This window comes from Neofelis nebulosa, chromosome 10, assembly GCF_028018385.1.
Source record: "Neofelis nebulosa isolate mNeoNeb1 chromosome 10, mNeoNeb1.pri, whole genome shotgun sequence".
NCBI lineage: Eukaryota > Metazoa > Chordata > Mammalia > Carnivora > Felidae > Neofelis > Neofelis nebulosa.
Genome location: NC_080791.1, coordinates 39,254,062 through 39,271,964, shown reverse-complemented (window position 1 = coordinate 39,271,964; position 17,903 = coordinate 39,254,062). Strand labels below are relative to the sequence as shown.

At 38.5% G+C, this 17,903-nt stretch overlaps 1 protein-coding gene across 6 annotated transcripts in view; it reads right to left on the bottom strand.

Annotated features, from left to right (window-relative positions):
* MRE11 (MRE11 homolog, double strand break repair nuclease) overlaps nt 1-17,903 on the bottom strand; it is a 74,666-nt gene that overhangs the window by 8,338 nt on the left and 48,425 nt on the right. For all 6 annotated transcript variants that reach the window (XM_058687445.1, XM_058687444.1, XM_058687442.1 and 3 more), the window contains 4 exons: nt 15,480-15,696; nt 14,190-14,273; nt 5,567-5,625; nt 2,233-2,300 (listed from right to left, as the gene is read on the bottom strand). In XM_058687445.1, coding sequence (XP_058543428.1) covers nt 2,233-2,300; nt 5,567-5,625; nt 14,190-14,273; nt 15,480-15,696 — 428 coding nt within the window. The remainder of the gene's footprint in view (nt 1-2,232; nt 2,301-5,566; nt 5,626-14,189; nt 14,274-15,479; nt 15,697-17,903) is intronic.

Below are 17,903 nucleotides of genomic sequence, written 5' to 3'. Positions count from 1 at the left end.
AATGCTTACAAAGAGTTTAGTAGAGGACCTGTTCCAGAAAGAGAGCTATCACCATAGATAATTACATTATAACATATATTAAGGTATGACAGACAGGAGAAACCTAGCAAGGCCTGTGTGATCAAAGTCCTCTTTGTCCTACTGATTCTGAATGTCCCGGCAAACATTTATTTACTAAGCATTTACACTTTATAATCTTCTTGTGAATTGCTTTCCTTCCCTTTGCCATCCCAGACCCCCATCCTCTTCTCCTTAGTTCAGAATGACATATATATTTGGAATTGCCATATTTGTGTGGATTACCCCCTATGTACAAAATTAAATTTGATTTTCTCCTGTTAATCTGTCTCACGTCAATTTGGTTCTCAGCCCAGCTAGAAAGACCTTCAACGGCAGAAGAAATTCTTTACAATTTCCTTTAAGCATTTTTACACATCTGTTGATCATTGGCCCAGATGTGACCTACCTTCTTTGTGAAGCCTTCAATGACCTAGGAAGGTCACTGTCTAGGAAGACACTGTCACTTCCCTCAGATTTCAATGCACTGGAATAAAACATTCATCTTGTTGGATTATTAGTGCCTTATAATTAGTGTACTGCTAACGTGGAAATTCCTTGAAGGAAGGAAACATTTCTTTTGTATTTCTAGCCCCAGCTCCTAGCATACTGTTTAACCCTAGAAATAAGTGGATAGAGGGGCGCCTGGGTGGCTTGGTCGGTTAAGCGTCCGACTTCGGCTCAGGTCATGATCTCACGGTCCATGAGTTCGAGCCCCGCGTCAGGCTCTGTGCTGACAGCTCAGAGCCTGGAGCCTGTTTCAGATTCTGTGTCTCCCTCTCTCTCTGCCCCTCCCCTGTTCATGCTCTGTCTCTCTCTGTCTCAAAAATAAATAAATGTTAAAAAAAAAAAAAAAGAAATAAGTGGATAGGGAACTATTCCTACCAATTTTTCCAACACAGACCCGTAATTCACACAAAGCATATATTCTCGGTGGGGTCAACATCACACCCAAGGAATGAAAACTGGTCCCGGGAGATGGGGTGGGTGAAAAATACTGAGATACTACAGTGGTTTTGACCATTCCCAAACTCAATCCTACCCAGCAAAATTTCATTCTTTAGTATTTAATTTCTCTTGTTAGGGAGAAATTAAATTTAAGTTATTTTAATTAATTTAAGTCAAATTTAATTTTTATCCTTAGGTAACGAAAAAAGGCTGAGATCATGAAAAACAGTGTGAGAAACACGGAGGCAGAGTTTTTTCTCATTCTCCCGCTTAGTGCCACAGCTCCCACTCAGGCCATCACTCTCAGCTGTCCTTTTCCACCTCTTTGCTCCAGATGATTCCTATCTTCAAAATCTCAGGTAGATTTTACTCATTCTATAAAGCCTTTTCTTTTTTCATAGCCCACAATTCTTGCTCCGTTTTCTAAGGGCCTATAAGCACTCACACCTAGTCTGTATCATAAAATTTCACACACGATTATGTACTGACTCATCATCCTTTAATGGACTGAAATGTGTTCATCTCTCTTTTCCACTATAATTTATGCTGCCTAAAGGCAGTAACCATGCTAAAACATTTATTATGTCCCCCATCAGACCTAATTTAATGTTCACACAGAAAATTTGTGTTAAGAGAAGCTCTTGATTATTTTCTTAAGTAGAAATTTTCATTAACTGAGCTTAAGTTAAGCAGTGTTCACCTGAAACATGAACACAGAGAACATGGCAATAGTGAATCAAGTCAACCCTTACAGTAACAGCAAAAATGGCAAAAACCAAAAGGACAGGGAAAAGCACACAAGTGCTTCAAGGGCAGAAAAAGCCAACATGATCCTCCTTTCAGTGTTTATTTAGCACAGCACCCTGTGTAACTCAGTATATAAAAATGTGATAACAAGGAAGAGAAGCTGAAATCAACTATTAAGAAATATACAAAATTATTTTCTGTTAATTAGAGAGAATACAGAACTCCATCGGGAAAATCTTTGGGTAATACAGACAAAAGGAAACAGATTACAAGGTAAGTTCCGTTGAAAAACACTTGTAATGATGCTGCACCAACTCTGTGAACCAGCCTTCCATCTATTTTTCGCTTCTCTATTTACTTGACCAGTTGGAAAATAAATCTGTTAAAACTTCTATGGCACAGAAAAATGTGTTAAGTAGAGCTCTGAATAATTTTAAGTTTCTTCAGATGTTTCTTTCTGCACAAAGTCACCACACCTACCTCTGCTCTGTTTTTGAAGTGGTAGGAAACATGTCTTCTTCTTCATCTGTCTCATCCACCTCAATCATCTAAGGGAAAAACAAAACAGGGAGTAGTTTTTTTGGAAATGGAACACCTGAATAAGAATAAATCACTGAGGGGCGCCTGGGTGGCTCAGTCAGATGAGCGTCTGACTTCGGCTCAGGTCATGATCTCACAGTTCGTGGGTTCGAGCTCTGCATCAGGCTCTGTGCTGACAGCTCAGAGCCTGGAACCTGCTTCGGATTCTATGTCTTCCTCTCTCTCTGCCCCTCCCTGGCTTGGGCTTTGTCTCTCTCTCTTTAAAAAAATACATGTTTAGGGGCGCATGGGTGGCTCAGTCGGTTGAGCATCCGACTTCAGCTCAGGTCACGATCTCGTGGTCCGTGAGTTCGAGCCCCGCGTCAGGCTCTGGGCTGATGGCTCAGAGCCTGGAGCCTGCTTCCGATTCTGTGTCTCCCTCTCTCTCTGCCCCTCCCCCGTTCATGCTCTGTCTCTCTCTGTCCCAAAAATAAATAAACGTTAAAAAAAAAAAAAATACATGTTTGAAAAAAAAAAGTAATTGAATCTCGAGAAAAATCTTTTTTTTTTTTAAACTTCACTTTTTATTTTTCTAAATTTACATCCAAATTAGTTAGTATATAGTGCAACAATGATTTCAGGAGTAGATTCCTTAATGCCCCTTACCCATTTAGCCCATCCCCCTCCCACAATCCCTCCCGTAACCCTCAGTTTGTTCTCCATATTTAGGAGTCTCTTCTGTTTTGTCCCCCTCCCTGTTATTTTATACTATTTTTTGTTTCCCTTCTCTTATATTCATCTGTTTTGTCTCTTAAAGTCCTCATATGAATGAAGTCATATGATTTTTATCTTTCTCTGACTAATTTCACTTAGCATAATACCCTCCAGTTCCATCCACGTAGTTGCAAATGGCAAGATTTCATTCTTTTTGATTGCCAAATAATACTCCATTGTATGTATGTATGTATGTATATGTGTGTGTGTGTGTGTGTGTGTGTGTGTGTGTGTGTATGTGTGTGTATATATATATATATACACACACATACACACCACATCTCCTTTATCCATTTATCCATCGATGGACATCTGGGCTCTTTCCATACTTTGGCTACTGTTGATGGTGCTGCTATAAACATGGGGGTGCATGTGTCCCTTCCAAACAGCACACCTGTATCCCTTGGATAAATGCCTAGTAGTGCAATTGCTGGGTCATAGGGTAGTTCTATTTTTAGTTTTTTGAGGAACTTCCATACTGTTTTCCAGAGTGGGTGCACCAGCTTGCCTTCCCACCAACAATGCAAAAGGGATCCTCTTTTTCTGCATCCTCGCCAACATCTGTTGTTGCCTGAGTTGTCAATGTTAGCCATTCTGACAGGTGTAAGGTGGTCAAAAATAAATGTTTAAAAAAAAAAATTAAAAAAAAAAAAAAGAATAATTGAATCACAAGAAAAATCTTTTTTAAATATACCAAAAAAGTCACAAAAAAAAGGGGGCAGAAACCCCATGAAGAGCAATTGTTAAAACTGAAGCTTAGCCTGACCTCCCTCCAATGTCTTCAATCATAAATGGTATTCTTTCTATATAATGTGTTTGAGCTCGCCTTTCTCCTGGACACCACGGCAGCCAGGGCACCTAAGGTGAATGACTCACATAGGGTCACATGCAGACAGTGCCTGTGATTTTCTTGGGTTCTAGTGAGGAGACCATTTCCAGTTTAAAATTTGGTATAAGACCATGTGGAAAGTACTGTATATCTAGCTTTCTATGACACTCATCCCTGTTAAACACCATTTGGTAGTTTTAGGCCCCAGTAAAGATATTTGTGATTCTTGATACTAACATCCAAAATACTACTTCTTCCTCTACATTTAGTGTTACCTTGACATTTAATACACTTAGTTGCTATGTCGTCAACTAACTAATGAAGCCAAGGACAAAACAGTGAAAAGACAGCACCTGAGATCTCCCCCTCCAGGCTGACACTGAACTATTAATAAAAAATCATTAAATGCAGTTGTCTAAGAAGCTATGAATCCAGCCAATATTTCTGCATTGTCATAAAACTATCAGAAGATTGTCTTCTGTGCCTTGAAGGAATCAAATGTATTCAATACTCCTCTAATCTACCAATGTGTAACCACAGTTAAAAAGTGAAAAAAAAGTTAGTTTAGCACCACCTGTTCCTTTTGAACTCATGTTCCTGCCTTATATTAGAAAACTCTAGGAAAGAAGCTACCGTGTGGATGTGATTATAATTTTTTTAGATATGATGATCTTGAAGTGACAGCAGACAACAGTTGAATGTAAATAATAAAATGGAGCTCAGGACAAAAGCTAGCACTGGTACACTCACGTAGCAGTGACAACAGGAAGAAGGGGGGGGAAAGATGAAGAGAGACAAAAGAACAAAATGAAAATCAGGACAGAAGTTTCCTGGAGAAGTGGGGTGATCAATTGTGTCACATACTCAAAAGATTAAAAGAAATTTGAGAAAATGCTGCTGGGGCAGGTATTATACAGACCACGGATTCTCAACTGGAGGGGATTTCTAACCCCCACTCCTATTCTGGAAACTTATGTCTGGAGACATTTTTGATTGACACAATTAGGGGGGCTTGCTACTGGCATCTAGAGGGTATAGGCTAAGATGTTGCTAAAAACCCTACAATGCACAGAACAGTCCCTCACAGTAAAACTCACCTGGTCCAAAACTTATCTGGTCAGTAGTGCTGCTACTGAGAAACCCTGACACAAAAGGAAGAACACTGGCTTAGGAGTGAGTGGGTTTTGAAAGTAAGGAAATAGGGGAGTCAAGCCCATACAAATTCTTGGAATCCAAAGGAGGTGCAGAGGGCCTATTTTTAAATCTGAACACAGAGGTCCTCAGATTCTGACCGCCTGGTTTGTCTTGAGTCTAGCTCCAAGCCATCAAGGCACAAGCCATAGTATTATGAGAGTATAAATAACAAAAGATAGCCAGATTTACTAAGACCTCTATATGCACTGAACTCCTATGTGCGATATTAATATTCCATGCACGGACCTTTCTGGCTCCACACTGTTATCCTTAAAAATATTCCTGGATACATACATTTATGGCTTTCTAATCACGAGATCCATTATTAAAAAAAAAAAAAAATCCCAGAAGCCCTGACTTGATAATTCATAAAGTTCTCTCCAGCTTTAACACTCCACACTTATCCTTCTCTTGTTTACTTTGTTGATCAAAGAATTGACAATTCAGAATGCAGGATCATAAATTATTAAAAACCAATTATAAAAACTTTTTTCTTACCTCTGTATAATTCTTAGTAGCAACATTTCGGGAAGGCTGCTGTCTTGTAGATTTAAAGGCTATGATACAAAAGAAGAAACATCCATTATGTTACTCTTAAAATAACTTAGGAAAATTTGTCACATCTTTAGCTGATGATTTTGTAAGCTCTATCTACAAATATCCATGATGACCAATTATAAAACCATTTCCTATTGTGTAAAATCTAAAGGGACATCAAATTATATGTTCAAATAAATCAATGCCTAGCTGCCAGTATCACGATTTCCTGGCTTATTCAAATATAGTAACAAGCAGTGTTCATAAACATACCTACACTAAAAACATTTTATAGAAAAATACATGAAAGCTAAAATCTGATCACCTAATGGATTTAACTCCAGGTACACTGAAGGTGACCCTTCTAATGCCTTCCTTCTCTTATAATTGGCAATACCTTTCCCTGGGGCTATATTAGGAGCCATGTGGTTCCAGTAAGGGCTTTCTTATTCTCCTCTACTTTGTTAGCCATATTCTGTACCTAAGGAACAGTCCAGAGGAAAATTCTAGAAAACAGTGTATCTTCTATGCTATTATAAAACTTCCCTTTAAATCCTTACGTTTTAGCTTTATAAACTTAGTTAGAATCATGAAGTTTAGCTAACCCTTCATTTTTCCAAAGACCAAAACCATGATTTTCAGATTTTATAATAAGAAATACAGGGGCACCTGGGTGGCTCAGTCGGTTAAGCGTCTGACTTCGGCTCAGGTCATGATCTCACGGTTTGTGAGTTCGAGCCCCATGTCGGGCTCTGTGATGACAGCTCAGAGCCTGGAGCCTGCTTAGGATTCTGTGTCCAAGAAATATATTTTGGTCTTTGTCCCTATTTGTGGCAGAGCTCCTAAAACCCTAGGAATTTCCTAAGTAATGAGCGCCATAAAGTTGTCTTTTGCTATGTTAATGAAGTGACATTAGGACCACACCCACAGCTGAGGGCTGCTTACCTAGGGAACCAACTGGAAATCAAAGGTTGGAACTCAATCCCAACCCATGATTTCCAAGAAAGGAGCCTGGAGCCAGAGGTGCAACCAATCACCAATGGTCCATGATTTAATCAATCAGTGGTAAGGAGGCTGCTTTAAAAAACCAAAGGAGGGATCTGGTGAGCTTAAAGGTAGTGAATCAGAAAGCTTCCACATGCCAGGGTGCCAGCCCCTGAACTCCCTGAGGATACAAGGACCTTCCCTTTCATATCTCTTTATCTGGCTGCTGATCTGTATCCTTTAATATCCTTTGTAATAAACCAGTAATTTAGTGAATAAATTAGTTTCCTGAGTTCTGTGAACCACCCTGGCAAATTAACTAAACCCAAAGAGGGAATTATGGGAAAGACTGATTGAGAGCCAGTCAGAAGCACAAGTTTAACCACGCAGACCTATGACTGGCATGTGAAATGGAAGCAGCCGTGTGGGACTCAGCCCTTAACCCATGGAATGCGATGCTACCTCTGGGTAGGCAGTGTCAGAATGGAATTGAATTGTAGGAAACCCAGCTGATGTCCAAGAATTGCTTGGTGGTGTGGGGAACTAACCCCTCTCCTCCAAAAAGCCCAGAATTGGGTGCATAATATTTAAAACCCAGAAGAAACTTCAAAATGCCAATTAAAGGTTTATTTTCTCCCAAGCTTTACCAGTTTCCTAATACAAAATAATGTTTCCCCCCAAGACAACCCCCAAACTAAACAACAAGGGAAGAGGAGGAAAAAAAATATACAAGGCCTTGAAAAAGTCAAACACTCAAAGAATCCCACAAAGCTAAAAATTACCGTCGTCTGAAAACTCAGGAATCTTTCTACCTAGCCTAAATTTATGACCTGCTCATTTTTCCTATTCCAAGCTCTATTCCCAGTCTTGTGATGTCTATTTGAGAACAGAGATCAAGAGCAGAAGCAAAGTTCTTATCTACTCTACTCTCAATTACTGGAGCCTCACATTCTAACTCTATTCAAAAGACCTTTAAATAAGGGCAAGTGAATAAAAAAAGCCAGCCATCATGACTCTTAAAGCATATTTCTGCTCAATAATTATTCACTAATTGACTCCTCAAACTCTCAGATCCTTGAAAACAGGAGCCCTATCTTTTTATCCCCAACAAGTATCAGTGAGGTAAATTAAATCATCAGAAAAATGTGCACTGAGTTCTGTTAGGAAGCAATACAGTATGGTGGTTGTAGAGTTAAACTCATTTGACTTACTAGCTGGGTAACTATAGCCAAGGCCCCCTGGCTTCCTTAAGTCTCAGTTTCCCCACCTATACAATAGTGTTAATAATTAATTCGTGCAGAAAATGGTTGAGAAGATAAAGAGAGGCAGTTCATGTAAATCGTCTGGGCAAGTGCCTAGATGTAGCAGGCATTCAAATAATGTGACTAGCAGCAGTGGTAGCAGATGGAGTAGTGGTAGCCAGGATGGTAAATTAAATCCAAACACAGAGTCTTTAGAGGTACCACTCACTCAGTCCCCATCCTCTACAGAAAAACTTCAATGGAAAACTCTGGGCTGTCAACTCTTACTTGTAACTGCTGCTGGCTGTAAGTGTAATATCTACCTTTCCCAATACAATTCCGGTACAATAATAAATCTCTACACTCCATGGGGCTTGTTATAATAGAATTTTACCTTTATGTATCTCTTCATACCTCCATTTACAGTAGGGAACTGGAAGCTATAGTTTTAAAGATGCTTTTATCCTGAAGTTATAGTAGATACAGTTAGTACCCCATGGTTATTTTGTCAGAGACTTACCACCAAATCTAACCTAATGAAAATGTTTTACACATGTATGTTAACAAGTCCATTTCACTTTTCAAAAAAAGTCCCAATGTTGGAGACAGTTCAATTGTAAATCCATTAGACCAAATGGATTTACATAAAAGACAAATTTAGACTAACATTTATAAAACATCCATTTTCTTAAGTTTATTGTAAACATTGCCACTAATACTAATAGCAGCAATCATTCCCTTGGATTCTTACTAAATCCTGTGCGAAGTAATGTACATGTGTTAAGTTTTTTTGATACTTCGAACTTCTCTGTGGAGTCAATTTTATACTGTCAATTTTATAGCTAAGGGATCCGAAGCTTATAGAATAGAAACAGTCTACTCTTACTGGGGGCTTAATATGTATATATACTACACCAAATATTCCACATGTATTTTCTCATTAATCTGCAAAATAACCCAATGAGATCAATGCAATCATCACCCCATCTTACAGATGAGGACACTGAAGATGGAAAGCCTAATTAATGTGCTGAAAGACACATAGCTAGTAAATCAAGGAGTCAGAATTCAAACCAATAGCTCTGACTTTAGAACCAGGCTTTTAACCTTTATGCTATACAATCTCTAAGAGGTTTTTATTCAGTCGTTCTCCAGTATTTAATGGGCATCTGCTCTATGCCAGGCACTATGGATACGGTGATGAAAAAGAATGACTCAGTCCCTGTTCTGCCGGTGCTAGCGGGGCAAGGGCATGGAGGCAGCCAGTGAAGAGCTGGCCGACCATACCATGTCAGACTCCAAACCCCAGGTTCTTAACCTCACCATCTGCTGCAAAAGACACCACATTTAGATTTTCTCCTAAACATAAGTCAGGAAATCTTAAGTTTCACATTAATTTGTCTTTTATCTATAGCTGCTTTTTACAAATGACTATTACTTTAAAAAAAAAGAACATCGGTGAACATTTTAAGGCACTATAACTGGTCTCTTGTCTTTTCTATGCAAACAGAAGCTTTACTCCACATTATCAATGGGTAACAGCAGGACTCAGGAAAGAAGGTCTTTGGAAAGCCTCACAAGTGCAGTAGTTCTGAAAGGAGCTGATGGCAGAATGTGAAAAAATGCTCACAAAAAACCTTATGAGATAGAACGTTTTAGATGCAAAGGAGGCAGTCACATGTAAGTTTTAAAGAAAGAAAACACGGATAAAACCTCTGCTACTTGTTTACTGGGGGCTAGGTTGTTGAGACAAACACTGCTGCTCAAAGCAACCCAAAATGCTCCATCAAACATTAAAAAAAAAAAAAATTCTGAATGGTATTTAATTGCTGATCACATAAAGAAGTAACAGGCAAAAATGGAAAAAAAGCTCGAACTCAGAGAATCAAGCAGAATCCTTTTTCCTGGGGACCTGTTGATCTGGACAAATGTTCACACTGGTCTTGACAGCTCTGTATAGAGAAAGGAAGAGCTATCTACAATAGGTCAAGGCCTGCTCAAGACAAGGTGGGGGTGGCTAATGCATTTCCTCCCTACCTTAAGCTGGGACCCCAACAGTTAAGAGGGAAGAAGATGTAAACAGGATTTTGCAAGTACATATCAGCTGGCTGAACCTCAAGTCATAAATTTAAACATAGTTTAATGTGGTCTAAGACTTGTGGTGCCCCCAGAGGCCTGGAGAAACAAATAGGAATCATGTCTGTAGGACCTTCCCTTCATCCCTGACCTCAAATTATTCCTGCTGAGATTTTTTTAGGGACAACAGATAACAAAACATGCAAGGAAACATGTCACCATACATGAGAAACAACAGACACAGGAATCAGAAACAGACAATAAAAAGAGGCCAAAGACATTCAGACACTAGGTTCTTAGACACAGAATACAAAACAAGTATCCTTACTATGTACACACACAAAATTACAGACAGGCTTAAAAATACCTGCAAGGAATTTTTAAAATCACACAGCATATTTCAAAAGAACTATGTGAATTTCTACCTCCACAAAAACAAACAAACAAACAAACAAACAACAACAATGAAAATTAAACATTTAAAGAACACTTTTTAGAATAGGTGGGTGTGGGGAGCCTGCCTGACTCTGTGGGCAGAACATGCGTCTCTTACCTTGGGGCTGTAAGTTCGAACCCCACAGTGGGTTAAGAGTTTACTTAAAAAAAAAAAAAAGATGGGTCAATCGGAAGATCATACAGCACAGGAAGATAAAACAATGGAAGATACAAGAGAGATTAATAGTGACTTGGGGACAGAGTGATTCTTGTATTGATGTTAAGTGAAGACCCAGAAGGGAGGAGAAAAAGAAGAGCACAGGGGTAGCATTTGAAGGGAGAGGACTCATAGGAGTGATGAAAGACACCAATTCAGTTTCATAGAGCCCAATAAATGCTAAGCAGGATAAAAGAGAATCCCCTATCTAGATTCAATGTAGAGAAACTGCAGAACACCAAATACAGCTGGCTGGAGGAAAAACAGACTACCTGGGGGGGAAAAAAGCAAGCTAACAAGCTAACATTTCCTAACAACAAAAGACTCACTTTTAAGTGATTAATTCTGCCCATTGGTGCCAAGGAAAGCTTCACGTAAAACAATTAAGCCAGGACAAAAAAAAAGGCAGTTTGGGCTGAGGGACAGGTGGGTAATTTATAACATCTATGCCTCTGTGTCACATGCTAACCAATTTGTGGTGGCTTAACACGAAAGTGTACAGATTTTACTCACTTTGTTTTCCTATCTCTCTCTGCTTTTGTTTTTATAATGAACATTTTGTAAAGGCCTACTATGTACCAGACTCTTTGCTTCTCATCTTCAGAATAACCCCATCTTCAGAATAACAGAATGTAGAGACTACTACATAAACAAACATAGAAGTGTGACTGACTTGTTGAACTCAGCCTACATCCTTTCTATGCTGCTCATTTTGATTTTTCTCCTTCTCGGCTTTATCTCAGTCCTGCCAAGAATGCAAGAGCACCTTTTTGGATGCCATTTCCTAAATGGCAACAAAGACAGCATGCTTTTGGAGTAAAGGCAAAGATCTCAGCTAGCTCTACTCAAGTACTGAATAATCACTGAGGAAAAATATAGCAACCGAACTTTCGATAAGAAGGTTAAGAGTCATTTACTTGATCTAATGTTTGTATCCTTCCTCCAATGTCAGTTGCCATCCAATAATGTGGAAAACTTCCTCTGACAGTGTCATAATTCACTTCCTTCTGGGGCAGTTGACTCTATCTTCACATTAGATAGGTTACTCTGTATAATGCAAAGACTGTTCTATTGAGAACTAGTAGGTAGGTATCTAATCTTACCTTGTTCTGGAAACCAGTGGTACAACTGACTTTTGAACAACTCAGGGGTTAGGGGCACTGACTCCTGCACAATCCAAAATCCCCACGTAACTTCTGACTCCCCCAAAACTTAACTACTAATGGCCTACTATTTATTGGAAGGCTTACTGACAACATAAACAGTTGGTTAACACTTATTTTTCACATTGTATTATATACTGTATTCTTACAACAAAGTAAACTAGAGAAAAGATAATGTTATTAAGAATATCACGTGGAAGGGAAAATACATTTATAGTACTGAATTTATCGAAGAAAAAAAAACCACACACACACATATAAGTGGACCTACACAGCTTAAACTGGTGTGGTTCAAAGGTCAAGTAGTGACTAACTGCTGGTTCTGGAGTCTAGAGTCTAGGGAATGTGGGATTAATCCAAGTTCTAAAATTTCCCAGTTGTGAGACTGTGGGTAAGTTGCCTATCTTTTCAAAGCCTCAGTTCCCTTTTCTATAAAAGAGAGATAATGTCAGTATCTAACCAGAGAGCTGTTGAGAAGCATGCAGTAACTCTCTCATAAATATCAGCTATTTTGAGAATTATTGTTAGTGGTTTTATCAACCTAGTACAAATTGCTTAGCTGAGCTCCCCCACCTGTAAGATGAGGGAGTAGGTGAAATATTCTTAAGTCTTCTGGGTCCATTTTATCAGATAATAAACTTAAATCTGTAAGCTTCTAGCCTTTCCAATCTATCCTTATTGGAGCTCATGGATGAACTTCATGGAAGTCCCAGAATCCTTTGAAAATGAGTGCACCTGCACTTGAGCACCTACTTAAGGAGAAGAGACACAGCTCTCATCAGATTCTTAAGAATCCATAACTCAAAAATATTTAACACCACTGCCTTTGGGACTATACAAATCAAACGTATTCTATCTTTCACAGGACAGAGTTGAATTTATATAAAGACCTAAATTCTTCCCAAGTTAGATATCTCAAGTTCCTTCTACCATTTTTCCCATTACATGGTTTTTCTTCTGAATGATCATATGTAGTTGATATCCCTCTTGAAACACGGTTCCAAAAGTAAGTACAGAGGGAGAACATCCTTGCTGCAAAGAGGCACTACTTCTATTAATATTGTTAAAATACCGTTAAACATGGACAGTTAGGAGGACCTGCACATTCTTACTGACCTTAGTTTTTTTTACTTAAGTATGTGGTTAAACTCACATACCTCTCACAACTCTTTTTTTTTTTTTTTTTAATTTTTTTTTTTTTAACGTTTTTTATTTATTTTTGGGACAGAGAGAGACAGACAGAGCATGAACGGGGGAGGGGCAGAGAGAGGGAGACACAGAATCGGAAACAGGCTCCAGGCTCCGAGCCATCAGCCCAGAGCCCGACGTGGGGCTCGAACTCACGGACCGCGAGATCGTGACCTGGCTGAAGTCGGACGCTTAACCGACTGCGCCACCCAGGCGCCCCTCACAACTCTTTATACAGCCGTCCTTTTGAACATATATGCAGTTTACATTTACATTTGATAAATTTCATCGTGTAAGATTTAGTCCAACTCTCCAATCTGTCTAAAATTAATCCTAGCTATGAATGAGACAATAATTAACCTCAATAATAGATAACATAAATAAAATGCATATGGCTACATATGCATTTTATGAATGCTAGGTAAACAAAAATATATAACCACATGTTTTAACAATGTTACTTTTAGGAGCCCCTGGGTGACTCAGTCCGTTAATTTTGGCTCAGGTCATGATCTCACGGTTCATGGGTTTGAGCCCCATGTCAGGCTCTGAGCTGCCAGCATGCGGTCTGCTAGGGATTCTCTCTCTCCTTCTCTCTGCCCCTCTCCTACTTGCGGGTTCTCTCTCTAAATAAATAAATAAATAAATAAATAAATAAATAAACAAACAAACAAACAAACAAACATTAAGAAAAAACCCCAAACAATGTTACTTTTTTAAACAAACAACTTAGAGTGATCTCAAAATTTAAAAACAGCTTATTATATTTTTATACTATTATTAAAAATAGGTCCCCTTAGGTTGAGGTCAAATTTTAGACTATAACACATATACAAAATTAGCTTAAAGAATCCTAACCATAATTTCTCTTAAATACAGATTACATGACTTCCCTGTGCTAACAGTAGAGTCAGACCAAAGCAGCATAAGAAAGTAAACAATATATTAAGCAGCAGCTCTTTCTCTTTTGATCATTGCTGATACACTGACCAACTGACTCACTTTTCTAGGTCTTCATGATCCCTCTATAAACAGGAAATAAATTTGTCAAAAGTAAGGGATTATAAAAAATAATTTTTAAGGCTCACCCTTTTCAACAGCTCTGATGAATGGCAAAGACCTTTAAAAGAATAATTTATCCTGTAATCCTAATAATCCTTTTGACTCCCCCCAATGATGGCAACACAGACCGATGAGGTTTACTAATGGCAGATTCCTAGGTCTTCCTATGTTGACATTTATAAATAACTGCTAGATGATCATCTGAAGTCCATACTCACCATCTATAATAGACATATTTCTAGATGTTGACACAGCAGCCTTTGAACTTCTGCTTCGAGTAGAAGTATCCAGACTACTGCCTCCTGTTAGAATAGTGAGCAGTCAGTATACAATACCGTCAATAGCCACGTTTTTAAAAAAACAATGCCAAAATGAAATGTAAATAGTTATGTCAAAACATAGTTTATGCATAAAAAGTCAAAGACATATATAGCAAGAAACACCTAGGCTAATCAATTTTCAAAGACTATATACTTCTATCACATTTGGTTTATACTGTTCCAATCAAAATTTAAGGAAATACTTTGTAAATTTAAGGATAATGAAAATAAATTATCATTAGAGGATGAGGATTTCTCTCCCTGGAAATTTTTAACTAAAATATTTTACCAGATTAAAATTCCTACAGATAAATATTTAATGAAAACAATTCAAAAATATTCCTAGAAATGATTTATATAATGCATCAGAAAGCCAGTGGATGGCCAATTTTCCATTATTTGAATTATTTAAGGGAAACAGTGACACATTACTACACTGATGGCAATTAATGTCAATGACTGCTTTAAGAGATCAAGTTGTTTTGGGCGCCTGGGTGGCTTAGTTGTTTAAGCGTCTGACTTTGGCTCAGGTCATGATCTCACAGTTTGTGAGTTCAAGCGCCACATCCGGCTCTGTGCTGACAGCCTGGAACCTGCTCCAGATTCTGTGTCTCCTCTCTCTTCCCGTCCCGGGCTCACGCTCTGTCTCTCTGTCTCTCTCTCTCAAAAATAAACATTAAAAAAAATTTTTTTTAATTAAAAAAAAAAAAAATCAAATTGTTTTAGGGTAGTTTTCTTTCTGCACACACTTTATGAAGCTACTTTATAAAAATGCAGGCATTTGTATCTTACAATAGTAACAGAAATAATAATCTTTATGACCTGGAGTTTGTTTCTGCTGCCAATGGTCATTAGGCAGCCATTTTCCTTAGCAGCTCGTATTTGCCTATTACCTGATACATGTGAGAGTAAATAGGATATTAAATGTATCCAAAAGGTACTGTGTGAGAAACATAGTGAAGTTCAAAAAAAAAAAGTGAAGAGAAATTAAAACCTATGTGCACATGGCCATTAATATTTATGTAAAACACACATATCAGAACTACATAAAAGATGGACTTTATGTATTACAAAAGCAAAGTTTTAAAGGACTGCATCACTTAAATTCTGATGATAGGAACACAATCTTGTGTTTCCCATTTAACTGCCAAGTCTGAATGTGTGTGAAAGACAGTACTCGGGGCTAACCTCTTCCTCTCTGAGACCCTCCTCTCGAGGCTGAACTCTGCCCTCTTCCCCGTCGGCCTCTTCCTCGGCCTCTTCCTTTGTTGGCTGCTGCTGTGATGTCATCATCAGAGTCATCAGCCATCTGTTCTGCCAGATCTATACTCATAAGGTCCTCAGCACTAAAGGCGGAAGCAGAGTCCTCGGACTGAGATCTGAGGGCTCTGGCCCTAGTAATAGCCTGAGAGGGAGAGAAGGGAAAGTACACATTAACAGACAATGCAGCATCCTAAGTCATTAGTCTGGTCATTGAGATAACATTTAATATTGTCAAACTGCCTACACCATTCTGTTTCACTAATCATGCTATAAAAATGTCAAGCAGGAGAAGAATAAAAAGCTTAAGACCGAGAAAATGCAAATTTTAACTTGGGAAGAAACTGTCTAAAAAGACAAGTGTGAGGTTTAGTGAAATATTTTAACTCTGAAATGAACAGATTTTCTGATTAAAAATAGGGTAAAATAAAAGCAATGCTGTCCTGAGCTCTTCCCTTAAACCAATCAAAAGGTAACAAGGAGAACAGAAACAAGACACAATACACTTTCAATGAAATAAGAAATAGCTCCAACTTCAAAACACAAACTCTCTGAAAAAGAGTTATCAGATATAACAAAGATCTGACCTGTTTGAGGAACAAGGCTGAGAAGAGTGTCAGGGAACATAGAGCTCTCTAAAATGGATCTATAGGTCTCAAGGGACCATGACTGTAGTCTCTCTTGCTTGGAATAGAAAATCCTCAGTCTAGGGGCGCCTGGGTGGCGCAGTCGGTTAAGCGTCCGACTTCAGCCAGGTCACGATCTCGCCGTCCGTGAGTTCGAGCCCCGCGTCAGGCTCTGGGGCTGATGGCTCGGAGCCTGGAGCCTGTTTCCGATTCTGCGTCTCCCTCTCTCTCTGCCCCTCCCCTGTTCATGCTCTGTCTCTCTCTGTCCCAAAAATAAATAAAAAACGTTGAAAAAAAAAAATTAAAAAAAAAAAAAGAAAAAGAAAATCCTCAGTCTAAGAACAGGTGGCTAGAACATTTCTAAGTGCTCTATGATACCATAAAGTAAGCGGAGAGGGGTCTAAATGAGGAGATGAGAACAAAGCAGGCAGGGCAGAAGTAGGAGTAAAGTGGGCTGTGGGAGATCATCCACCTTCAGGATGATGATGGACGACCTTAGCTTAAGGGAGATAACAGCTAATTCACTACACGAAAGGACTTGACACTGAATTACTATGTAAAAAACAAAACAAAACAAAACAAAAAAACCTTCAGGGAACACAACAAAAAATATAAAGAAAAAATAATAGAAAAAGATTTCAACTCATTTTTCTTGTCATAGATGAAGTATGGCGAATCCTCATTATTCCCGGATTCTATATTGGCAACCCCCAGAACGATCCTCCTGACACTTCTGCAGTCATCTGTGGACCTGCGCAGAGTGGCAAAAATGCTGAGTCTCCTGACACACGTGTTCCCCGACGAAGATGAACAACGGGACACCCTGCCTGCTTGTTTCTGCTCGCACACTTTAAACAGGTGTCCTTTTGGTGGCATATTTAGTGCCATGTTTTTCCACACTTTTGTGCTTTTGGTTGGTGATTCGTTGTACTGCTCAAGTGCTGTCTAGTGCTCCCAAGTGCAAGCAGGCTGCGGCGTGCCTTACAGATGACATACATGTCGTTAGATAAGCTGCATTCAGGTATGAGTTACGGGGCCGCTGGTTCTAAGTTCAATGTTAGTGAATTACAATATATATATTAATTAAGATGTCTTTAAACAGAAACACAGATAAAAAGGTTATGTACTGATCAGCTGACAAAAATGGAACCAGTAGTTGGCAGGAACCTAATCCTGTATTTTCTCCTAGCAGCAATATGGTTCAGTATTGGCTAATTTAGTATTTGTGGTGACACAGAACATAGAACTTGCACTTTTTTTTAAAGTAGACTTAAAAGGAAAAAGGAGATCTAAATTACATAAATAATAAGACAGGTCTAATTGATACATGTTGAACTCTATACTCTGAAAATAAGTAATATACTTCTTCGCAAGACCTCCTGAAATGTTTAGCTAATATATCATAGGGTGTTAAGAAAAATATCAGTTAAGTTCTAAATAATTAACAGTATTATTATATTGCCTAATCACCATGAATACAATTAGGAGTTACTTACAATAAAGCAAAAACACTTGCCTCAAAACCTCAAAACTAAAATTGTAGAAATCTAGAAAATAATAAAAATACTATGTACAAAACATATGAAACAAATAAAGCCGTGTTTGCAAAGAAAGCCTACAACCTATTAAAAAAGAATAAATGCAAATAAGGAGATCTGGCATCCAAAAAGTTTAGACAAATAAAACCCATCCACAGGAAACTATTAGAAATCAATAATGAGGGGTG